Here is a 23,962-nt window from a genome sequence, read left to right on the forward strand (position 1 = left end):
GGGCGGTGCCGTTTCGCGGGGTTAGCAGCATTGTAGTTACATCATATGCACTCAACCTTGTGTGGCCAACCTAGAAAAGTGGCAGGTCTTGGGATCAGCAAGGGGTGTGGATCATGGGATTCAGGAGAAGTGTGGATGTGGCGGGACAGAGTATGGGGATGGCTTACACGTATGCTGGTGGGTGGGCTGTTTGAATTGACAACGAAATGTAGAATTATTGTAAGAATCACAGAGGCAATGCTGCGACGTGTGAGTGAGTTGTAGGATGAGTTCTCATGAACCCCAAGAGTTTCCATTGAACCAAAACTACCGTGACCACCTGGCACTTAAACCCGTCGACCGACTATACGACCTATCCAAAACGCCAGGACCGAGGGCTGCATGTGCTCGCTCGCTCGCTCGCTCTCAAAACCCAATGACGCCGCCCAAGTCATAACCATGACCGATACTTTATCCCATCCGAGAAGATGTCCCTGTAGCCCTTTCAAGGTGTCCCAGACAACGCCTTCCGCCTATACCAATAATGTACAAAAATACTGAATTAAACCATACCCAGTTGTGGGAGTTGAAATGAGGCCAGCAGTTTTTGTCATCTCATTCAGCAAAGCGACGCTCAAACTCACGCATGAGCTTGGGGGTGATCTCGTCGCTGCTCATTCCCGACACCTCCCACAGCACACCCTTGCGAGCGTAGTGTTCCAACAATGGCTCGCTCGTCTCCTCAAACTTCTTCCATCGTTGGCGGTAGACCTCCTCGCTGTCGTCTGCTCTGCGGACCAACGGCTCTCCAGTGACATCATCGACACCAGCAACCTTGGGTGGGTTGAAAGTAGTGTTGTAAACCCTGCCCGAAGCCTCATGCACCCATCTCCCAGAGATGCGCTCCATAATGACCGCCAGCGGCGTCTTCAGTGACACAACCATGTTAATGGGAATTGTCTCGTCGAGCCGTTCAGCCTGTGTCGCGGTACGAGGGAACCCATCGAGAAGAAACGAAGCCGAGGGATCTTCTGAAGGTGAGCCGTAACCACCACGAGCATGCGCTGGGTGCGAAATGAAGGCAGCCATGTCGGCATCATTGCTGAAGGACTGCGTCTCGGCGGCACAGGAAGCGAGCGTCATGACGTTGCCGGCGGGGTGGCTCGAGTACAACCACCCGCGCTGGTTGAGCTCGTTATTGATCAACCGAAGGATAAGGTCATCGGGAACCAAAAGTCCGGCCTTCATCGTACTCTCGACCTTGATGCCTGGTTTTGGTTTAGTTGGTTGACATCCTGAGTATTGTGCTTAAGGAAGAGTCATACCCAGAGGTGTCCGCTGCTTGACATTGTGCCTGAGAAGATCCCCAGAGGAGATGGATGACAGCTGAGGAAACCGCTGCAACAGCCGCTCAGACTGCGTCCCCTTTCCCACTCCCGGGGCGCCTACAAGGATAACTCGGGCAGCCTTTCGGAGGCGCATCATTCAAGGTTGACGGGAGTCGGGAACTGGGACAAGCGAGCGATCGAGCGCGCGCGTGTTCGGGTGTGCGCACCGGGTGGGAGACAGGACGGTGAGTTGAGCAGGAATAAAGAGATGGGCCGGGCGCGGAGGGCCAGAGGGGCAAGGCCGGCTTCAAGTACTAATGCGACTACCTTATGCAAGCAGGCGCGCTCCGGATTCTGGCGTTGTTGCGGTCGGTTTGTCACACAAAGATCCGGCTGGTTCGGGGTGCGGGGAACAAGTCGATCGGCACGTAATCGAGACGCAACCGAGGACCGATAATGGAGACAACTCGGGTACAAAAGTCACCGAAAGGGGCACACAAAACGCTGTGAAGCCTCGATATTAACCTTTCTTAGGCGACGGGGAAGACAAGCAGGAGGGGTGATGAACTATAGGGTTTTACCAAGGCAAAACCGCTAAATCGGTGAGAGGTCTGCCAACTATGTCTAGAGACCTCCTGTCCCACGCCGGTCCGGAGTGATAACGGAGCCTGGAAACCTAAACCGATTGAACAAAGTCACTGTGGCGGCCACTGTCACACCGGACATTCACCCTGCCCAAGTTTCCGAAGCCCTGAACAGATCGGAGTCTGGAAAGGATTGGCGGTGGATTCTCATCCCATCGCCTGTTGCTCATCACGAATGGCTCACCAAATGCCAGCAAGTTTTTTGTTGAGGATTCGGCTGTGCCCCGATATCGCAGTTATCGGGGTCCTTGCCAAGCAGGTCTTGCTTCTAGAACCAAAAGTTTCATCTGATAAGATCTGATAAAGCTATGAAGAGGAGAAAACTGGACAGTATGCAAGGAAAGGGCATGATAGGAAACTCAATGAGACTTTGTAACACCTGAACTTTCTCGAAAGTTTTGGATGAATACATGTGAGAATGTCCAGACCTGTGGTCAAAGTGCCATAACGGCATGTGAAGAGTTGTCCGAAACCTGCCTAGGGGGTGACGATTCTGCCCGAGAAAGCCCGATCAACTGATTTAGCACGTGCAAAGTTGGGTCTGGTAAGAGTCTGTTGCCATTATGCTGTTGTAACTCTGTCATGGGAAGCATGTGGTGTGGAAGAAGTGCGTTGTGCTTATAAATAATGATTTGGACTCTCAGTGGCTCTCTGAAACAGCAATCTGCATCTTCCTTGATCATGAGAAAGATATGAGAGGATATGAGAGGATATGAGAGCATCCAGAGAAGTCAATAGGGAATTAATGCAGATATTCCCAAGAGCCAACGCAGACATGCCATGTTGTGTTGTGCTTTCCCCAGCCACACAGGATCCCCGGAAGCAGCCCAGCGCAACCTTACTCAGCCCAAACAGTCACGTGATGCGCTGCTCGTTCGCTGAATCGCCAAGAGGGCAGCCGAATGGGGAAAAGGCGACCGCGGGGCGTCACTGGATTGGAGCCATGGCATTCAGTGGAAAGGGCCGGATTTTGATGTCACCGTGCCCCTTTGACAGCAGCGTCCACGACCATCTCTTTCCAACAACACCATCCGCCCCAAACCAGCCCTCCAGCATCCGCCATCCCTCATCTCGACGTCTTTCTTTTGCTTGAACCATTTTGTCTTCTCGTCTCTATCTGGACAGTCTGCGCAAACCCGGGAGGTCTCGCATTCAATCCGCTGGTTCCGAGCCCAACTGCCGGTTGCGTATGAAAATCGAAATCTTCTGCTCAGCTGTGCAGTCCCGTGTCAATTCCCGCTGTTGGCGTTGACCCGTTGCCGTTGCACCACATCTTTACACTCACGTCAGCGCATCGGCGAAGTTTTATCTCCTCAATCGCGACCAGTATCCAAGTCTGTCGGCAGCATCACGATTTCGCCCCTAATCTTGGTGCACACCGACCTGCCGTTACCCCCTGGACGCTAGAACACCGCTGCCATGAGCGCCTCGACAAGAGTTGCGCGCCGGGCGCTGGTCGTCAACCCGTTCCAAGGCACCACCAGTACGTCCGCTATCCCTTGTGTGCCCCTATTCCAAGATGACAAGTTGCTGACGGCCCCTCATAAAGCTCATGCCCTCCCTAGATCCGCCCTCTTGGCCTCCTCGATGCTTCTGGCACGCAATGCGCAGAACTTGAGGTTTAACCGCCCTTCCACTGCTCTGCTTATCCCAGTTCGGGGGCTCACCACCTCGGGTACCACTACTCATGGCGGCCCGACGGGTGGCCCACCTCCAGGATTCGATGTCGAGAAGGCTAAGAAGCCTCTCCCAAAGGAGCCTTCCCCCAAACCCAAGAGCAGTGAGGCTGCATCCAAGCCAGCGGAGAAAACCAGCACCCCCGAGGCCGCTGCTGATTCTTCTGCTACGCTCTCGCAGCTTGCCACACAGAAGGAGCCTGCTGCAGAGAAGGTTGAGGCCAAGAAGGAGGAGAAGAAGCTGACGATCGCACAAAAGATCAAGAAGGAGGCTCTGCATTACTGGGATGGCACGAAACTGCTGGCCGCTGAGGTCAAGATCAGCTCGCGCCTGGCTACAAAGATGGCTGCCGGCTACGAGTTGACGCGGAGAGAGCAACGCCAGCTTCAACGTACTGTCCAGGATCTCGGCCGGCTGGTTCCTTTCTCCATGTTCATCATTGTGCCTTTTGCCGAATTTCTCCTCCCCGTCGCGCTCAAGATCTTCCCCAACATGCTGCCCAGCACATATGAGGGGCAAAAGGACAAGGATAAGAAGGCGAACATCCTTCGGGCGACCCGTAAGGAGGTCAGCGAATTCCTCCGCCAGACCTTGAAAGAGACAGGCCTGCCCCTTAGTCAGGCGACGGCCCAGAAGGAAGAGTTTACCAACTTCTTCCGCAAGCTTCGCGCCACCGGCGAGACACCTACGGCCGATGATGTGATCAAGGTCTGCAAAGTCTTCAAGGATGATGTGACCCTTGACAACCTTTCCCGGCCGCAGTTGGTGTCCATGTGCCGGTATCTCAACCTCAACACATTTGGCACCGACATGATGCTCCGGTATCAGCTTCGCCACCGCATGCGACAAATCAAGCGCGACGATCGCGCCATTGCCTATGAGGGCGTCGACAGTCTTTCCGTGGCCGAACTTCAGATTGCCTGCGCCAGCCGTGGCATCAAGAGCTTTGGTGTCTCGCCTGCTAGGTTACGGGAAGACCTCCAGACTTGGCTGGATTTGCGACTTCGGGAGGGTGTCCCCTCTACTCTCCTGGTTCTGAGCAATGCTTATATGTATGGCCAGACCCAGCAGGACAGCAGTGATGGTGTCTCCAACCAGATTGAAGCACTTACCAATGTGCTTTCCTCCATTCCGGAGGAGCTTTTCCACGAGATTGAGCTCGAGGTCCACAATGCTGAGGGTGCTGCCACCAACAAGCAGCGTCTCGAGGTAATCAAGGAGCAGCAGGAGCTGATTAACGAGGAGCTGCAGCAAGACCAGGAGAACCAGGCGACAGGTTTCGCTACTCCCCGGGACACTGAAGACATTGACGAGAAGGAGGAGAGACAGGTCCAGGCGGAGGCTGAGGGCATCGAGAAGGCGCAGGTTGCCGAGGCTGTGGATGCCGAGAAGGATGGCCTGGATGCCGCCAAGGTCCTCCAGAAAACCGAAGCTGCCGCCGCTGCTAAGCCTAGCGATAAGCAGCAATAATCTGGAGATTTAGCACGATCATATTGGCTTCATCCCCCAAAGCCCTCCACAGGGCTTGTCCCTCGGTGTACAACAACACAGCGGAACACACATATACTTTACTCACACACGCCACGGCCTTTTTTTCTTTAGATTTATTTTTCCCTCTTTTTAATTCTCTTTTCTTGTGTGTGTGGTGGTTTGTTTGACTAGACAAAACCGATAATCATCATCATTGCATTACATGTCAAGATAGAGGAAAGCGATGGGAAATTTTTGGGAAGAAACGGCTAAGGGGTAAAGGATAGGGGGATGGTAATGGCGGAACCACAAAGACTTGTGCTACTGTGTATCCATAGAAAACAACAGGCACCAGAAATTCATTGTCAGCGGGTGGCACGATTCTTTAACTACGACACTGTCATGGGAAGGCTCGGTTGGGAGGTTTTTGTTTATCACCGATTACAGGTGTCTGTCTCTCTTTTTCTGTTTCATTCAACCTCATAGATACTACTCTTCATCATTGACGCTGGAAGAAAATAGCGTTGTGTATACAAGATATGAAATCTTTTCCCTTGCGAAATCTCTCAGGCTCAATTGCTGTGCTCCAATCGCGGTCTCATCAACTATTCATCCAATGCATTCATCTGTATTATGTGGAAAGCATGTAAAGCTCAGGGGCCCAACCCGGAGACGGAGAATAATTCCTCACTTCAAAACCCCGCCAAACGCCAACCAGACTTTTTTGTGGTCCGTCTGCTAAGGTAATAACCATGCTTCTAAATCTGTGACATCGATCATAGGAAAAGAAAAAACGATGTTATTTGGAGGTACCCGGCACTGCAGTTGAGCGGCGCAGCTGACGTTGCTGGAGGAGGCTTCCGAACCTCGAACGGGAAGCAATGCGAGCCTGCTGTAAAGGAGGCCAACGTCATGGAGAGTTGACAAATGGCTTATGTATGACGACCTTGCTAAATGTCGAGATATTTTTGATTTTTTAACGTTTACATGATGTTGAGAGGGGGCCGTTTCAGATGTTCATGTTTGCTGAGGGGCATGTCTTTGCTGCTGACTATACAACTAACTAGGTAGGTAACAGGGCTGATTTTATGAGCCTCAAACGTTCGTTCGGGATTTGCCCATAGCAAAGCCTCATGTATCTTGCCGACGGGATCAAACATTCAGTTTAGACACCGAACTGGTTCGCATGTGCACAGTGCTCGGTATCGGGGGGCGGAATACGAGGACTATCATGGAGAGGCCGACTCTTGCATATCAAGAATGCCACAAAAGGGAGGGTCGGCAGTTTCAAAGCATCGGTTGATCTTTTACATATCCTGTCGTCATTGTTTCTCTGATCTGATAGATCGGTTGATGAGGTGCTGGAGAGAATGGCAGGTGGGAGAGCGGGAGTTGAAGATGGATGTGTGGCTTAGCATAAAAGAGCGGGTCCATCCGGGGGCAGTGGTTCCCCCCCAGCGATGCAAAATGCACGGGAAGAGACCCTGGATCCACATGGTGGATATCAGTGACTTTGTCGAGGTTGAGGATTATCAAAGTTGTAGGTAATGGGAATGGAATGTTGGATGATGTTTAGATGTTTGAGAAGAGAGAAAAAATAGGAGACTTTTGGATTCATATTTGTTCCAAGTTGTAAATCTTGTGAGACAAGAGAGAAGTAGAATTAGCTCAAGATTGTCTGAGTGTGCACTTCATCATCAGTCAAGCGAACGTAACGCAGGGCAGAATGGGCTTAAATGAGCCGACTGGGCTATAACCTGGGGAAAGCTACACTAAGCGACGATTGTGATGGCCCTGTATCCCGTCTACATAGGAGAATAAAATCTACAACGCTGAATGTGAGAAAGTGCCCTGCAGCTGTGGAAATGGTGGTGATTAATTGGTAGGACCTCGAACTTGAGTTTGCAGCCACAAGGGCTTGGTGAGACATGGCTTGCAGCCTTGTGGACGCTCCAACGGGCCAACTTGCTGGGCCGGTTACGATGCTTGGAAATTGGCTTTTCCCGCCCTAGAACTATGGTAGATAGGAAAAAGAGTGTCCATGATTACTGAGAGTTACTATCGAAGAAAAGACATCACCATCTCGATCAGTGACTTCTTTTGAAGTTGTGTCGAAAAGGCGAGATTCCAGCTGCACAGCCTCGGAGCAGATCAAAATCGTGCATTGGCGGGAGAGGCTGATGGCGAACTAGCCCCTGTTTGGCGAAAAGTCGTCTCCCCTGCCCCCCCGGTTTGTCACCTGCAAACCACAATCCTGCTCGCAACAGAGCGGCATCCCACGCCCTAGGTTCCCTCATTTTCCATCAGTCGTTTGCATCTCTACAGTAATTTAATCAATCTTTTCCTCATCTTCACCTTCTTCCTGCGATACCTGTCTTGTTCTGGCGCCCGAGTCTGATTTTTCGACAACCGCCGACAAGCAACGCGTCCCCTCGCTTCTCCTAACGACACCACCTCAGCACCCCCCGGCCGTTCCCGTTGGTTCTTGGCCTGCACTCCCTGAAGCATTGCCAACCCTCGAACACCTCAACTCCTCCCAGTGTTTCAGAGTGCTCTCTGTGGACACACAACTCGCAGCACAACACCCCCTGCCCCAACAGTCCCGTCTCCTGGGTGCTGCAGCACTTCTTCAAATCGCCAAAAGATTCGCGCCTGTGAACAATAACCGCTCGCTGTTGTGAGTGTGCAGGTTCACCACCTTCGACGACCACCCCCGAGCCAGAGACCAGGCGTCTTCTGCCCGACCGACCACGACTTTTTCTTACCTTCCCCTCCCCCTCGACCGGCCGGCCCTTCAATCTCCCTCGACCCACCGACCATCGACGCCAAACCACAAGTCACAAACTCAATTCAGCCATTAACCAGGCATCTCGCAAAGCCGCCGTCCTGGCTTCCCAACGAGACATTCGCCGGTCGTATTTGGCCGGCTCGGGCTCGCAGCCGATTGCGATCGCAAGTTTTGACGGAACAAACAGCGGATTCAGAGACAGCCGCCCTCCAGTGATGGCTTCCACAGTCGGGCCAGCGCGGCCAAAACAAAAGCTCTTCTCGACGGACTTCCTCAGCAACACATGGGCGAAGCTCTTCTTTTTCATCGTCGGCCTACAGGCTGTAATTTGCGTGGCTTTTGAATGGTGTGTTTCGCCCTCCTGCCGCCAGCGACGAGGCCCTTGATCCGATATGCTAACACTTCAACCGCAGTTATGTGTTTGCGAGATTCCAGTTCGGCCTTCAATTCCAAGAAGGCGAAATCCCAGATGAGGCACAACGACGAAGGCTACAATCGAGATACCGTACGATTCCGACTTTCTTGGCGCTCTTCATCTTCGGATTCCTCTACGTTTTGGTCTTGGCATGGGACGCACTGCGGATGAAGAACACGATTCAGATTATTGGGCTGTGTGTGGCCAACCTGGCACTCTTTGTCTACACCATCCTCCAGATTGATCAGATTGAAAAGTCACTGGATATTCTGCAGGGTGCTTTACTCCTAAAGGACAGCGATAAAGGTGGTGATTCAAACATTGTCTGGGCGCTGTCCAAACCCTTCTTGATAGCCGTTCCAGCAATCGTGGGTGTGGTCACCGTCGCCATGTCCTGTATCGCCTATCAGCTATACCGCGAGTTCGCTTGGGACATTCTGAAGCAGATTGGTGCTGACTACCGCATGAAGAAGCGGTTCCTTCACTACCAGGTAGGTTCATGATCTCGTCTCACTAGTGACGATATGGATGTCGAATGCTGACGCGGACACATAGATTTACATCGCCCTCTTGAAGTTTGATTTCTTCTTCTTCTTGGGTTTCACTGTGCAGTTCTTGGTCGTTGTCAACAACACCAAGAATAACTTCGAGCTCGGCCTGCAAGTGGCGGCGGTTCCTATCACGATCGCCATCCTTCTATGCGCCGCCTTCTTTACGCAGCGCGAGAACAAGATTGGAGTGACGTTGACCATCGTCTTGTACTTCGGCGCGCTCTCTTACTTCTTCTTCAAGCTCGTCCGCATTTACCAGCCCGGTCATAAACAGGATTACGAAGCCGTCCAGAAGTCGCTGACAGCCTTTGCTGTCCTGACCATTCTCCTCATCATCTTGACCATCATCAACGGCTTCGTCTGCATGAGCAACTTTGGCGCCGGGCTCAAGGATCACCTTCTTAAGCCGAGATACTCCGACCCCGAGAAGGAAGACGCAAATTCGTACCAAATGAACGATCAGAAGCCACCACTGCCAAGTCGAATGACGATTGACTAAATGGCTTTTCTTCTTTGTCTTTTTTTTGTTACTTTTTGGTTTGGAGGGAGTTCAAATTTTGTTTTGTGTTTTAATTCTATAAAGGCCGATCGGAACGGTTGATCCATCTTTTTGTTGGAAATAGAGAGGAAGAAGAAGAAGAGAGTTACACCGATCGGATCAAGCGAAGCGAGCATTTATTTTCGTCTTTTATTTTTTGCTTTTTGACGTTTTGTGTTGCTCTCTCGACAACCAGAGAGGGGAAGCAGAACTAACGACCATTTATGAAATTGAGCAAGTGTTGTGAGGGAAGAGAAGTAAGAGGAGGAGGAGAAAGGGGAGAATTGAAGGATAGTCTTGTCTTACCTCGAATGATAGGCTGGTTCTGGAGAGAGAGAAGGAGCAAGACTTGTAACCATGCACACATGTCAACACAGAGATATCCCATTTTCATTTTTACATTGTTTAAACCATCATCATTATCTCCTTCTCTTTCTGTCCTGTGATTGCTGGATATATATGTGAGGTGGGTATAGAAGGGGTTCAACTTGTCATGGGGGATGAGGCTGGTCGGGGAATATGGCGTCTTTTTCTATTCCTGACTTTTTTTGAGAGTATTTTTGGATAGCAACAAGAATATAAATTTCAACAAGGAAAAACATCTCAACAAGCATGACTGCTGCTTAGGATGTCTATATAAGGGCCCCAAAACCTTGATGGACTTTCAAGAGATATATATTGTACATTTAATTGTTATTTTCTCTCTTTACATTGCCTATTTACCATTCAGAAACCTCCCCTCTCGCTGGCTTCTCGACGCGCACGACTTTATCGCAATTGAGTAGGCAGAGGGGGTCGAATGCCGTCTTGATCTGTTGGGGTTGTCAGCATTTGATCTTGTTTTCAAATGGTAAAAGGATGAAAAATTACCTTTCTCATAGCATCAACCGTGCTCTCTCCCAGCTCATGAGGGAGGTAATCCCTCTTGACAAGCCCAACACCATGCTCGCCCTGTTGATTCAACCGCATTAGTTTTTTCCATCCCTCCAGAGTTCAACACAGAAAGCTATAAAAAGTAAATAAATAAAAACTCACAGTCACAGTCCCCTCCATCTCCACAGCCCTCTTCACCATCCGATGAACACACTCCTCGGCCAACTTCCTCTCCGCATCCGAGTACAACAAGATAATATGGAAGTTCCCATCCCCGACATGTCCCACAATCGAGCTCTTCAACCCCGACCGTCCCAGATCCTGCTTCGTCTGGTCGATAATGTCCGGCAGCCTGCTCATCGGGACAGCCACGTCCCCCGTCCACACCCGGTCCCCGGGCTTCTTCACCGCCATGGTGCTCCAGAGCGCCTCCTTCCTCGCGCTCCAGAGCTCGACCCGTTCCTGCTCGTCCTTGGCAAAGTCAAACGACTTGCCGCCGCTGCCCTTGGTGATCTTTTGGACGATGGCCACCTGCTCTTTTACCCCCGAGGGGGTACCGGTGAATTTGAAGAAAATAGTGGGCGCCTCCTTCCAGCTTCTGGACGTAGCGCCAGCTTGGTTGATGAACCTCATCTGGTCGTCATCTAGAATCTCTACCGCAGCAACGGGGACACCCTCCCCTACCACCTTGGCGACACAGTTGGCCGCTTCTCTGATGGACCCAAACGATGCCACAGCGACGGATTCACTAGCAGGTTTAACCGTAACCTTGAGCGTCGCCTCCGTCACCAAACCCAGTGTGCCCTCACTACCGATAAACAGCCTCGTCAAATCATACCCCGCCGAACTCTTTCTTGGTCTCTGTCTCGTCTTGATGACTGTCCCGTCGGCCATGACAACCGTAAGACTCAAAACCCACTCCCTCATCGTCCCGTACCTGTACGCGTTTGTGCCCGAGCATCCAGTCCCAATCATCCCCCCAATCTGCGCCCCCGGCCCTGGATCAGGTGGGAAAAACAAATTCTGCTCCGCGAGCATCTCGTTCAGATCCTCCCACCCTACACCAGGCTGGACAACCACGTCCAAGTCATCCTTGTGCAACGAGAGCACCTTGTTCATCCTTGAGAAATCAATGCATATCCCTGATCTAGTCGGAGTATAATGCCCCTCCAGACTCGTCCCCCCAGAGTATCCCACCACGGGAATCCGTCTGTAATGGCACACCTTCATCAACTCGGACACCTCTTCGGTTGTGGCGGGGTAAACGACGCAAAAGGGCTTCTGGTCGTCGGCAGCGCGGTGGGTGGACCACTCCGAGGTGGCGTGCTGGGAGATGACGTCGTCGGCGGTCGAGACGTTTTCCTTGCCGACGATGGCGACAAAGTCGGACCAGGCGGCCTCGAGGTGGGCGGGGTTGAGGTTGTGCTTGGGGGGGTTGGTGGCTGCTAGGGGGAGGGTGGAGGCCGGGTCGGCTTCTTTGGGATATTTGAGGCCGCACCAGTAGGAGATTGCGCCGACGGTGAAGAGGACTGTGGGTAGGAAGGGAGGGTAAGTTATGATGGTAGGGATATAGGGGGTAAAAAGGGGCAAGTACCAAAGGTCATGCCCATCATCCTGCCCAGGCTGTTTTGGGGGCGCATGTGGGAGAGGCGTTTGAGATCATCTCTTTCGCGCTGGATGCGCTTGGTGATGGACTGTGTGAGTTGGCCCTTGAAGGAGGGGCCGCTGGAGGGTTTTTTGGTGGTGGTTGAGGAGGAAGTAGAGGAGGGAGGGGGGCTGAAGCGCTGTGTTGACTCGAGACGGCGGAATTGTAACGGTGTACTGGTGGTTCTGCTAGGGCGCATAGAGGGGAAGGAGGATGGCCGGGCTCCGGGAGCTGTCGCCAGCTTGGGCATCTTGCCCGCAAGCCGCGACATATTTTCTGAGTATCTGAGCAATCAATTGGGGTTGCGCAGGGTCGAGATTGGAGTGTAGGGGGCGTATATCGTCGGCCGTTGGAGGGGTGGTATATCGTGGGGTTGTGGTCGTGGGACGAGATGCCAAGGTTGGAGCTTCGAAGGTTGCTTAGAAAAAAAGGTGGTTCCCCTGCCCGTGAGCTCCGTGTCTCCACTCTGCCGATTGGACTGGCTTGGCCACGGCTCCGTGCAACAACATAACGGGCGCCAGCTCTGGGCGTCGGGCTGCAGCGTTGACTACGAGTAAGAGGGCAGGTAAAATGGATGGATGTGAGGATTCTACAGAGAAAGCTGGGATATCTATAATAGAGATGAGTTCTTCGGTTGAACCTCACAACCCTAACCCGCTGCCCGATTAGGAAGTTTCCAACAACAAGGTAACTGGAAAGAACGACCCGTTGGCGGAGGCAAGCTGGGGTTTTGATGAAAGTTCGGAGGCCGCGGCAAAGCATATCAATTCTTTTCTTCCAATAGAGTTCCTATATAAACTCGCCGAATCATGTTTATGACTTGCCCTGCATGCTTCGCCCCCTCCCCAACCAGCCTCGAGCTCGCCAAAGCAGAGATCTCCCCAGGAGTCTAGCTTCCCAAGAACTGGTAGCACAACGACTGAACTTGGCGAGTGAGTCTCTCGATAGGTACGCCGTTATGATTGGAGCTAGTCGTATCCTGTAGATTTTCTATGCCTATTGCGGCCAGGGCTTTGTGGCTGAGGTTGGGACGGATCATGTTATTGGTGATGAATTGGGTATTGACATTGGTTCACTTTTAGCGCCAGTGATCTCCGTCCCACAGTGTCCCTTTGTGCCACACGGTTGCTGCGCGATGATTTTTGCCAACGTTGGGTATTGGAAGTCGAGCTAACCAGGCACTTTCTGCCTTGCGAGCTTCGAAAAGCGACTACTTGGCTGTCTCCAAGTCGATCCTCCAGGATCCCAAGCGCCAGCCTGTTGTCTTTGTTTCGCTACTCAGACAACAACATTCAGCACCAAGCCCCCTGCGATCCAGTAACTGACCATCGATTAGTCACGGGAATCGACAGGGCCGTTGTCTCAGCTGAGTATATATATCACTCCATTCTCACCTCCCATTTCCAACAAAAGCACACTTCACCATCTGCTATACCGTTGAGCTTGCCTGACCCGGATCTATCCAAATCTCCTGAATTCTATCTAGACCACTGAATACTGTAAGTCTTTCCCACCAACCTCTAGCTGAAGGTCCAATCACTCACCCCTGCTGTCATACATCTCAGTCACCACAGACCAAGATGGACAAGGAAAACGATGCGCCACAGGGCTACCAAAACGGCGATCTCGGGAGCGATAACCCTCAACTTGACGTGGACTTCCCGATCACGGAAACCGTTACCGAAGGGTTGTACCAAGAATGGGTCGCGGGAAGGGGCGAGACGGACTCTGCCTCTTCTCAGTAGACAATACCTACCCGCTGGGAATTACGTCTCGATTCCGTGTGACAGTGGGTGATAAACGTAGCAGCTGGCCAAGATAGAAAACTTTTATCAAAACTAGCTATTATAACACGGAATCAACAATCGGTGTATGAGTGACTAACAGTGTCCATTTACTACTACTACTCCCCCTTCCCCCTCGCCAACCCAACAACATCAACCCACTCCTTTGGCCTTCTCCTCCCCTCCACCTCCAAAAACCCCTCCACATCCCTCGCAAAGCCCAGCAACTGCTCCTCCGCCCCCCACTCCCCCATCCCCATCACCCCCACAGGCAAAACCCCCTCCCCTTGCTCAGCCTCGACATAACCCCCCGGACAAGTGACAGCCGGACAACCACTCGTGTTAGCCACCCAAGCAAACGTCATATTCTTTATACTCAGATTCCCATCCGAGCACCCATACGCCTCGTCCCCGTCACAAATCTTCCACCCTGCTATCGGAGTTGTAGGCGTGAGAACAATCATGTCTGGGTGCTGCTCCCACAGCCAGGCCAGGTGCGCCATGATGACGTGCCTGATTTGGCCATAAGATAAATAGTCCGTTGCTGGGGTGTGCGTCGCCGCGGAAACAAGCATGCGGCTGGCGTGGTTGAGGGGGGCGAGGTAGTTACTGGGATTACGGGCGAAGGCCTCGGTTGCGGCTTCGGTGAGGCAGGTTGCCGCGTGGGCTAGCTGCCCTTCCCTCAGATAGGGGAGGGAGATGTCGACTGCGGTGTACCCCTTGACAGTGGTGAGGTATTCAACGCAGGAGCTGAAGACTTTGAGCACGTCCGGGTCCGCGCGGGCGATCCAAGTGCGGCAGATACCCAGTGTTTTCTTCGACCCAGGAGAAGGCGGGACGGACAGACACAAAAGGTTCTGGCCTGGGTCGGAGGGGTTAGGTTGGGACATGACACGGTAAGCGATGGTCAGGTCGGCTACCGTTGATGTCATGGGCCCGACAACACACATGGACGTGGCGCGGGAGCAGGTGCGGTTAAAGGTTGGTTTGAGGCCGTAGACGCCGCAAAAGGCAGGGGGGATGCGCATGCTGCCTCCGGCGTCGGTGCCGATTGCCACCGGCACCAGTCCCGCACAGAGACCGCTCCCCGCGCCGGAGGAGGAGCCGCCAGGGAAATAACGGGTGTTGTACCAGTTCGTTGCTGTCCCTGTCACGGGATTACAGCCGGTGGTGTCCATCCCTATCTCGTGCTGGTTCATCTTGCCCACCATGATCGCGCCCTGCTCTTGCATCTTCAACGCGGGCCAGCACGTCTCCGGTTCGGGCTTGTTGAAGTAGGCGACCGTCTTGTCGACCTTCATCCCCATGGTCGAGACATACCCCTTGACTTCAGTGTCGGCCTTGACGCCAAAGGGAACACCGTCCAAAATGCCGAGCTGCTTTCCCTCTTTCCACCGCTCCGTGCTCTCTCTGGCATGTTGAAGCACCTCATCGACATTGGACTCGATGAACGCAACAGCATATTTGCTCTCCTCGTCACCAACGTCTCTCCTGATAAGAGGGAGGAGCGCCTCGACTACATCAAGGGGAGTAGCCTGACCTGACTTGTAGAGCTCATGGTAATCAGCAATCGAATTGAACCGGCCCTTGCAGTCGGCCGACTTGGGGGTGACGAGGTACCCCTCCTCAAGCGACAGCATAGGGCCCGTTTCCCCAAGGGGGGCAACATCAGGCTTGACGCGCCAGGGGACAGAGCTGTCGAGTCCAGGGGCGTGCTTGGGCTGGCCAAACTTGGCGTTGTTCCAGAGCCATTTCTGGAGGACGGAGGAGTTGGATAACAGAGTGGAGGCAATAACCAAAGGCCAGCCTCTCAGCGGCGGGTTGTGGTCCTCTTCGTGATGATACTCGAGGGCAGCGGCAGGTGCCTCTTTGGCGCCGGGGTAGTTGGCGAATTTGTCTCCCATTTGGGCAGTGATAGCTTCAGAAACTTGGGCTGACCCCAATCTGCAAATACCCGTCAGTTTTAAGCCTCGAGAAAGAGGTTCATGCAGGTGACCTACCTGCTGACACTGCTGACTGTTGTTTTCCGTTTTGATAAGAATGGCAAATCAGACAAAGGCAGCCCGTATCTCTTGGGCGGGGGAATCGGGTGAGGTGAGATGCGGATAACAGGGGCCCTTGAACGGCGTCATTTGCTGTCCAGTCAAACGGGTTTTTTCAACAGGTCCGACATCCGAACCGAGTTGAATGGCTTTGACGTCGATTTGAGAATCCCAGTCGAAAAATAAACAGACCGACCACAGCTGTGATGTCAATTCCTATTCTGACTGTTCGTCTTGCTCTCGTCTAAACTCCCTTACCTTACCACCTCATCAACCATGGCTCGTCTGGAACCAGGGGTCCAAGACGCTGACCAAGACACACTGACGGACACCTACGGTGGTATTCGTTCGCCTCTGTCTCAGAACCTCTTTTGCCCTATAAAAAGCGGCCTTGGTATCATTAATCCGGCTAAAAGCCTCGTACTATAGCTTCAAAAGCATATAAGTATAAAGTTATAAATAACATGTAGCTAAATTAAGGCTTTTACATATATTATGATTTTAAATAAAATAAAATAAATAAAATAAAATAATATATAAAATATGGATAATACTATCTATAACATATATAAATATAAATGTAACTTTAACTTTATATATTACTGTAAGTCTAACCTTATATTTAGTATATATATACTAATACTATTACTATTACTATTATTATTATTTTAATTATCCTGAATAGTATTAAAAAATATAATAAATAAAACCAAACTTTTTGTACTGGTAGTTTTTATGTTCTATTATATTTAGAAGTTTTTTATAGTATTAATATAGCAAAGCTTTTTCTATATGCAGCTAGTCAGGCATGCTTTGCCGGGCCTTTAGTGGGGCCAGAGAGGTTTTGAGACAGAGGCGAACGAATACCACCGTAGACACACCACCTGCCACCGCTCCCGTTAAAAAGAGGGGTACCCACATCGACCATGAACCTCGGCATCTTTTTCCTTGTCTATCTTAAACAATGCCTCCTGATCAAGACACCAAGCAGCACAAGCAAACAAGCACAGCATGCTGTAGTGTCAAGTTAACATTCCGACAGTGATATCTATAGGTAGAATCATCATCGTGTGGCGTCGTGGTGTAGCAACGTTGTAGACCAATCACATTAAATCCATCCCTTTCAACAACCAACAGAGCCCTACCGCAAGCTTAAATCCCATTTTGTGCAACCATAGCATATCCGTTTCGTGTCACCATATCAAAATCACCACATCAAAAATGAGCATCCCAAAAATTGTTAAATAACCTCGAGGCCTTTTTCTCGCCCAGCCGTCTCTCTGCTTTAAGTTTCCGCCTATTCTAAAGCTCGAAACCACCGAAAGCTAGGTAGGTAAATACCTCTCTTATCTATATCTTATTCCTTCCCTGCCGACCTGCAACTAAGCATCAATAAAATCGATGCCCAGTTCCACAAGTACAGCGCCAGTTGCAAAATCAGAAAAAACGCTGTTAAACCACAGCATATCCCAGACTTGCCGATTCACCCTTTCTTTCCATTCCTGTAAAAGTGAAAAAAAAAAAAAAAAATTCCCCAGTCATCAAAAGCCAGCCAGCCTGTTATCCAGACCCCCTTTCCTTGAATCCTGAAAGAAACCACCGCCATCATAGATAGTGGTGTGATGAAAAAACAAACTCACCCAACCCCGGATGTCGCGTGTCAAAGCCAAAAAAAAACGAATGATGCCTTTCCTTTCCCTTGTTTCCCCTTCCCAATTGCCATGCCGAGAATCTTCGCTAATAGCTGCGTAAAAAACAACAACTCGCTGAAGTTTCAGTAAAAGAGAGAGAGAGATATCGCCGCCGCCGCCCAATGTTGTGCCAAACGTGTGTAATAGTGTCGATGTAACGCACGAACTGTTCCTCCCAAAAGCAAATCCATGCTGTCCATATTTCCGGGGTTGTGTGTGTAAACGACGGTAAGAAAGCGAAAAAGGTCAAAATAAAAAATATGATGTATAAAAAAACCAATAACGCCTTCAGCTTCGAGAGCTGATATTTCCCTGTGCCCCATGCCCCAACTCCTAAACGCCTTGATAGGAAGCCAAATGACGTGATGAAAAAAAAAAAGATGTCCAGGCTGAGAAAGTCGAGACAAACTCTGCTGCTGGAATGCTTGCCATTCCGGGCCATGCTGATAGATTCGCCCCCTTGTTGTAGTAGTTGCAGACTGTGCCCGGACTAATTCGTGATAATGCCGAGTAAGCCCTGCTGTCCTAGAGATGCCCTTACCGGCCACCAAGCCTCAGCAGCTTCGTCCTCAGCCAGAGCACAAACCCGGCCCAGTAGCTTTGCGTCTTCCGCTTGGGGCCGCTCCCTCTTCGCGGCCGAGTCTGCTCAAACCGCACAGCGTCGACATTAGGGCCGAAGGCGGGCGGCGTCTCGAGCGGAACGCTGTCGTACTTGCGGCTCATGAAGCGCATCTGCTCCTCGCCGCTCGGCGAGTGGGTGTGGCGCCTGTTGATGGCATCGCCGACCTGGGGAGCGGAAGAAGAGGTGTAGACTCCTTCAAGGTCCTGTCGCGAAGAGTTGCTGACGGTCGTGCCCTCGGTCCAAGAAGCGCCCTTTCTACCAAAGACAGCCTGGATGCCACTAGAGGTGGATGCGGGGGGAGAAATAACATTGCTAAGGCTGTTCCCAGTGTTCTTGCGGTGGATGGACGGACGGGCTGGGGCTCCCTTCTCGATGCGACTCGCTTCCTTGGTGTCCCTACGCTCCCTCTTCTTGATCATCTCGCGGTCGTACTTTTCCTCCTTGATGTTCTCGCGCTCCTCAAACTTGCGGCGAGCGGCTCGGATCTTTTCGGCGCGGTTAGCCGTGTCCAGCTCGGAGCGGCTGCGAAGTCGGGGAAAGTTCGCCATGTCGAGCGAGCTGCGCAAAGGCGACATTTGAGTGGCGCCAGAAGATGAGTTGTTGATTGTTCCGGCTCCGAGACTGCCGGTTGGCGAGTCGAGAGTGGTGCCCAAGGACACGCTGACGCTGTTTGTCAACTGCAGATCGGACTGGCTAGTCGTGGAGATGGTGCCATTCGCAAGTCGAGAAATGACAGTCGCACCTGACGCCGACCTGGAAGTGCCACCTGTCGTATTGATGCGAAGAGAGGGCGCTTTGGAAGGTACCTCGGTGTATGACCCGGTGCGCTGGCTCTGGAGCGATGGTCGGCGGGGATTTGAGAGATTTGACTGCGATGATAACGCTGGTGGCGGGGCAGAGGAGTGGCTATGGCTGTGGTTATGGTATTGCGCGGGAGAGTCAAAATCGTCAAAGTCGTCCTCGTTTTCGGTAATAGTGGGGGAGCAGTTGCGCTCGTTGTGAGTGCTATTGATGGTATTCGCAACGGTATTGTCAAACGAAGCAAGCGAGTTCGCATATGACAAGGGTGGCGTCGACGTCCGCGGGGCCTGCGCAAAAGGATGGATGAAAGCTCCTCCGCGAGGACCGCTGCCAGTAGAAGCTTGCGACGGCGTACGGCCGTGGTGGAATTTGGCTCGAATGCTGCTTCCGCCGCCTGGAACAGACACCACGTTGCTCTCGACACCCAGACCCATTGCTCCTCCTGATAAGCCACCAGGGAACGCCTTCTCATCCCACTCCCCATTCTCCAGCTGCTCAATCGACTGCTCATCCCACCCTCTATCCAGATCCAGCGAGTTCTTTTCCGAATGCGACAGCTTCAGGTTCTTCGCTGTCTTCAATATTGGCTTCACCATCTTTCCCCTCGCCTTCGTCAGCTTTTTATTGAGCACCGCACCACCGCCAACGGTCGTCATTTCTGGCAACATTTTCCTTCTTTCTTTTCTTTTGTACTGCCCAATTTGCGCAATTCTCCTTTTTTCCCAGTATGCGGGGAAAAGTCGATGATTCGGAGTTCCCAAGATGACGTTGCTGCCGCGTCTGAATGTCGTCTTCGATTTTTCGGATCCTCCGGAATTCAACAGCGCTGCGCGCGGTTCAATTTTCAAGCACGACGACAACGACAAAACCAGCAAAAAGGAACAGGGAGAACAAGACGAGACTGCGGGGCTGAATGCATCTGATGGTTGCAGTGCCAAAACTAAGAAAATAGAAACTTCCCCCTCTTTTTTTCTTTTGCGATCTTTGCCCCGAGGGCTGGGCCTTGCAAACCTCTCTCTCTCTCTCTCTCTCTCTCTCTCTCTCTCTCTCTCTCTCTCTCTCTCTCTCTCTCTCTCTCTCTCTCTCTCTCTCTCTCTCTCTCTCTCTCTCTCGTCCCTCCGAATCCACCGAGCAGCAGCCCCCAGATGACACCAAGTAATAATGACTGGAGAGAGGGAAATAATGCCGTGTGTCAATCAATCAATCAATCAAGCCACGAAAAAAAGCGTGGACAGGGCAGGCACCAAAACAAACAAAAGGGCGGGGGGCAAGAGGGGAAGTGATTGATTGAATGGTTGCAAAATGTCTAATTCGACGTCGAGCGGCGCGGGTGTGGGATAATTAGACGCGGGCGCGGGCCTCGTTGATCGGGTCTCCTGTCTCGGTCGCGCGCGGGGTTGATGGTGGTGATTGTTGATGGGTGGTCGCAGAAGTAAGGGGCGACTGAGATGCTGTGACGGATGTTGTGATGAGGAGTAAAGAGGAGGGGAGGTGGTTGGTGTAAATTGGGCTGTCGGAGAGGGGTGGTGGTGGTGGTGGTGGTGGCCGTGTGTAGGTGGTGTGTGTGGCCGGTAAAATGGACGGATGGATGGATGGCCAAGGAGAGGATAAAGGGGGGGAGGAGGAGGAGGAGGAGGAGGAGAGTAGACGAGGGGAAATCCAGGAATTCAAATGGGTGTGGTGGGATGATCTGATGGGGATGCTTCCCTCGATCTTCGTTCCCGGCGGTGCGCACCACCGTGTTGCTGGGTCCCTGGGTGGAAAGGGAAGAAGCACTAGGCGGGAGGAGGGGCCACTACGGAGTACTACCTGCTGGCGCACGCACCAAGGCACGAACGCCTAGCCACTGATTCAGCCTCACTCCCAGTCGATGGGCGCCATGTGTGGGGGAGAAAAGAGGGGGCGGCAGGGGTGGTGTCCAGCCAGTCAGCCGTCTGCGTCCGCGAATCCGCGTTCGTCAGCCACACCACAGTCCGGGTTGATTGGACAAAGGCCCGCCATCAGCTGCTGTAAGTAATTGCTGCTTTGCGTGTGCTTCTGCAGCACAGATGGATTGACTACAATGGCTATGGCTGGCCAGTGCTGAAGATATGTATCAGTGATAGTAGATAGTAAGTATGCTCCTATGTGTAGCCATCGTCGGTTGCTCCGCCAGCACCCTGCCGGACGTTTTACAAAAATTGGCTCAACCCGGCCTCGGAATATCCGACCATACCGGCGGTCAAGAAGCAAAAGGAAGAAAAAGATGGAAAAAGATCTGGCCCCCTGACTACACTACAGAAGAGTCGATAGCGCCAGCGATCCATGATTCGACGGGTGGATCTGCCGGCTCCGACAGCATGTTCCCGCGATTTCTTCAAGATGGCACTAGTTGTAGCAACAGGTGAAGAAAATGATGGCCGGTTGCGGTTGCAACGGGGATCGGTGATCTCTGCAAAACAGCAAAGCTCTTTGGGCTGCTGGCGTGTGAAACATGCACGCGCTTGGGTCCTTTAGGGTTGGATTCTGTTTCCGTTTTTGTTTTCTTGCTGTTTTTAGCCCGCCAGGGACCATGACACCGCTCTCTTCAAAAGCCCAACGTCTCCGCTTGCTAGCAACTGCAAAGTTGACCGCATCTTCAAAACGACCGAACACAAAGTCAAAAAAAAAAATCCACGCTTCTCTTTTTGCACACTTGAGAAGAGAGAGAGAGAGAGAGACAACATGGCCGTGCAGGAAACAGGAAGGTGCTCCGCTTACTGGAGTATATGCAATGTAGGACAGCTCAGACACCTCAGACACCTCATACAGCAGCACCAAAGACAAGAGTCTAGCCAGCCGACCAAGCAGTGTTTCTCAATTGCTAATACTATTACCGGAAACATGGAACTTCCCCATGGTTTCATCAAGAGCGGTCAAAGTACCACTACTCCGTAATCACTCGCCGTTCTCGTCACCTTGCACAGATTGCGCGTTCATCCAGAGGGGTCGTTTGTGGTGAACTGACGACGGCGGTATCTGCTCCTGGAGGTGAGCATTGAGGTGCCATGGTGGAACGAACACGTTTGAACGAACCCCGCACCGCCGAAGCCGGTGGCGGGCACACAACGCACTGGGGAACGTGCAATAACTTCCCCTCGTCTTCCTCGGACCCCTCCAACCCCTCGAAGCTCCTCCCCCTCCACACGGATGTGGTGTTGTGGGTTGCGCCGTGTCGGTGTGGACGAGCTGCAGTTTGGTTGGCTTCTTTGCGCGCCCAGCCGCCCATCCGCCGCCGCCGCCTTCTCAATTTGTCTGCTTCCAAACATGTTGCTTGCTGTTCCCATGAGCGTCACCGCCACGGCTCGACGGCACGACCCGAGTTTGAGCCAAAAACCCCGCATCTTGTCCTCCTACCATCCTGACTGTTGTCTCTGTTGTTTTTCTTTTCTGCGCGTTGCTCTAGGAGGCGAACTGGGGTTGGAGAAAACCGGGGGAGGAGGCGGGACAGGATCCACGGATTGTCTTCCTTCTCGGTCGGCGGTGAACATCAACGGTGAAGGTGGGGCTTTTACCCGGCCGGGGCCCCTGCCGAGAATGGATGGGTGGGCGGTCAAGTCCCAAGTTGAGAAGATGACCCAAGCAAAGGCGGTGGCCGGATCTCCTTCCCTGCCTGATACGGATGCTCAAAACACTGCCCTTCCCCTTGCCAGCCGGTGAAGAACTTTTCCCCTCTTCGTGGAAGCTTTATAACGGCTTGCACGGCTCGCTATCTCGCCGGTGGCTGGAACGAGTTAAACGAGAGCAGGAATAGAGAAGGAGACACAAGCAGATAGAGTATCATTGGACCAACCGTTGGCCCAGCACACTTGGTTGCTGCAGTTGAAACCCCCAACGTTGGACTCGATTGACCTGCCCTCCGCGGTTTCCATGCATCGCCCCGGCCATGGGTGGTGTCGGCGATAAAAAATTGAAAATAGAGATAGAGATGTGAGATGAGAGGGACAAAGGAGCTGTGATAATGCGCATTTAATGCACATTGCATAATGGACCATGAGGAAAAGGTCTGGATGCAAGCTTTCCCCCTTCATAGTTCTCCCGTCCTTCAGATCGCGACGAAAGCTACCACTAGGTAGCAAATAGCTGCGAAAGAGAAGGAATCATACAGTTGCAACAAGCAACAATCAAGAGGGTCAAAGAGCATATAGCTCTTCAAGACGCAAAGGCACTTGCTTGCATTGTTTGTCCACTGGGACGACGGCTCACCCATGGGCTTATCCTGGCCAACGCAAGTCCTAAGAAGTCTTTCCATGGGCCTACTGCTTAATATTTCTTGCCAATGTCAGATGACTAGGTGCCGGCCCTGGAGCCCAGAGAACTTATAACAGGCCGAATAAACTTGTAGGTAGACAGTCCATGATGGTTGATGATGAGCTGACCTGAATCCTAGTGGCGGAGGGGATACGCCGTTCTTCATAGATCATGGCAATGTTGTCGTCTCGAAGCTGAAACAGAGAAATAGAACAAGCTCTAGTCTTCTGATTATAACCGGCCCCTGGTGTGAAGCGAGACCAATTCTCTCGGGATGTCTGAAATCCTAAATCTTGAAGACTCCTGGTGGGCGAGACACCAGAGGTATATGGCAGCCTGGAAGGTGGTAGAGTTGTTTTATCTGATGGGTTCTATGAATCAGAAGCGCTGACTCCAGATATATCATGACTTGTGGTAGTTCAGCCCTGTCTGAACCCACCGATGACATAACCAGTCACTCATGAGTGGTCGCTCTCGAGGCCCGATCTACTCCCAAACAAGGAACTCGTCGCGAAGTGAAAGCAGGCAGAGTGATGAGGCAGAAGCAGATTGTGTTCTCTAATTGGTGAGAATTTCAACGGCGAATCCTAGCCCAAACCTCGCAGATGCTTGCTCTCGGGGAGGGAAGGACCGCTCCGCCTCAAAAGCGTATTCCGCATTTGCCTTGCTTCCGAATGGCTACTCCTTCGCGCACAATGCAAATCCACTGGTGATGTTGGAGCTAGCGGGACATCGGCTGAAGTGAAATACTTGGTCCAAGATTCCTGTCAACACGTCTCTGTGCCTGACGAATTGGGATCGACGTATCCTTAGAGCCTTGCTTCTCCCAGCATGATCCTCCGTTG

General features: G+C 52.2%; 6 protein-coding genes across 6 annotated transcripts; 2 read left to right on the plus strand and 4 right to left on the minus strand.

Moving 5' to 3' along the window:
* Positions 1-594: 594 nt before the first annotated feature.
* On the minus strand, positions 595-2,699 carry ADK2 (Adenylate kinase 2; the record flags this gene model as incomplete). The annotated part of the gene is made up of 2 exons (XM_062906727.1): positions 1,305-2,699; positions 595-1,247 (listed from the first exon to the last, which is right to left on the minus strand). Exons 1-2 carry the CDS (start codon positions 1,462-1,464, stop codon positions 595-597), a joined length of 813 nt encoding a protein of 270 aa, XP_062769606.1. The 5' UTR covers positions 1,465-2,699.
* Positions 2,338-5,674, plus strand: YLH47 (LETM1 domain-containing protein ylh47). The gene is made up of 2 exons (XM_062906728.1): positions 2,338-3,434; positions 3,501-5,674. The coding sequence occupies exons 1-2, from the start codon at positions 3,371-3,373 to the stop codon at positions 5,096-5,098; spliced, it is 1,662 nt and encodes a 553-aa protein (XP_062769607.1). The 5' UTR covers positions 2,338-3,370; the 3' UTR covers positions 5,099-5,674.
* Positions 5,675-6,465: 791 nt separating this feature from the next.
* On the plus strand, positions 6,466-10,000 carry QC763_101790 (uncharacterized protein). The gene is made up of 3 exons (XM_062906729.1): positions 6,466-8,232; positions 8,300-8,792; positions 8,857-10,000. Exons 1-3 carry the CDS (start codon positions 8,102-8,104, stop codon positions 9,349-9,351), a joined length of 1,119 nt encoding a protein of 372 aa, XP_062769608.1. The 5' UTR covers positions 6,466-8,101; the 3' UTR covers positions 9,352-10,000.
* Positions 10,001-10,040: 40 nt separating this feature from the next.
* Positions 10,041-12,652, minus strand: DLD1_1 (D-lactate ferricytochrome c oxidoreductase). Its single transcript, XM_062906730.1, has 4 exons — positions 11,858-12,652; positions 10,426-11,792; positions 10,261-10,341; positions 10,041-10,202 (listed from the first exon to the last, which is right to left on the minus strand). The coding sequence occupies exons 1-4, from the start codon at positions 12,177-12,179 to the stop codon at positions 10,110-10,112; spliced, it is 1,863 nt and encodes a 620-aa protein (XP_062769609.1). The 5' UTR covers positions 12,180-12,652; the 3' UTR covers positions 10,041-10,109.
* A 1,159-nt stretch (positions 12,653-13,811) lies between these two features.
* On the minus strand, positions 13,812-16,012 carry QC763_101810 (uncharacterized protein; the record flags this gene model as incomplete). The annotated part of the gene is made up of 2 exons (XM_062906731.1): positions 13,812-15,636; positions 15,993-16,012. 2 exons carry the CDS (start codon positions 16,010-16,012, stop codon positions 13,812-13,814), a joined length of 1,845 nt encoding a protein of 614 aa, XP_062769610.1.
* Positions 16,013-17,962: 1,950 nt separating this feature from the next.
* QC763_101820 (uncharacterized protein) lies at positions 17,963-19,516 on the minus strand (the record flags this gene model as incomplete). The annotated part of the gene is made up of 1 exon (XM_062906732.1): positions 17,963-19,516. The coding sequence occupies one exon, from the start codon at positions 19,514-19,516 to the stop codon at positions 17,963-17,965; it is 1,554 nt and encodes a 517-aa protein (XP_062769611.1).
* Between the last annotated feature and the right edge of the window lie 4,446 nt (positions 19,517-23,962).

This window comes from Podospora pseudopauciseta, chromosome 1 (assembly GCF_035222475.1).
Source record: "Podospora pseudopauciseta strain CBS 411.78 chromosome 1, whole genome shotgun sequence".
Taxonomy (NCBI): Eukaryota; Fungi; Ascomycota; class Sordariomycetes; order Sordariales; family Podosporaceae; genus Podospora; species Podospora pseudopauciseta.

What these genes read in the sequence shown, in the direction of transcription:
- DLD1_1 (XM_062906730.1), bottom strand. Translation starts at nt 12,179, where the DNA reads ATGTCGCGGCTTGCGGGCAAGATGCCCAAGCTGGCGACAGCTCCCGGA. An exon ending in AGATGGAGGGGACTGTGACT is followed by an intron (nt 10,342 to 10,425) that starts GTGAGTTTTTAT and finishes TTGAATCAACAG; the next exon opens with GGCGAGCATGGTGTTGGGCT. An exon ending in CGGTTGATGCTATGAGAAAG is followed by an intron (nt 10,203 to 10,260) that starts GTAATTTTTCAT and finishes CAACCCCAACAG; the next exon opens with ATCAAGACGGCATTCGACCC.
- QC763_101790 (XM_062906729.1), top strand. Translation starts at nt 8,102, where the DNA reads ATGGCTTCCACAGTCGGGCCAGCGCGGCCAAAACAAAAGCTCTTCTCG. An exon ending in ATTTGCGTGGCTTTTGAATG is followed by an intron (nt 8,233 to 8,299) that starts GTGTGTTTCGCC and finishes CTTCAACCGCAG; the next exon opens with TTATGTGTTTGCGAGATTCC. An exon ending in AGCGGTTCCTTCACTACCAG is followed by an intron (nt 8,793 to 8,856) that starts GTAGGTTCATGA and finishes GCGGACACATAG; the next exon opens with ATTTACATCGCCCTCTTGAA.
- YLH47 (XM_062906728.1), top strand. Translation starts at nt 3,371, where the DNA reads ATGAGCGCCTCGACAAGAGTTGCGCGCCGGGCGCTGGTCGTCAACCCG. An exon ending in CCCGTTCCAAGGCACCACCA is followed by an intron (nt 3,435 to 3,500) that starts GTACGTCCGCTA and finishes CCCCTCATAAAG; the next exon opens with CTCATGCCCTCCCTAGATCC.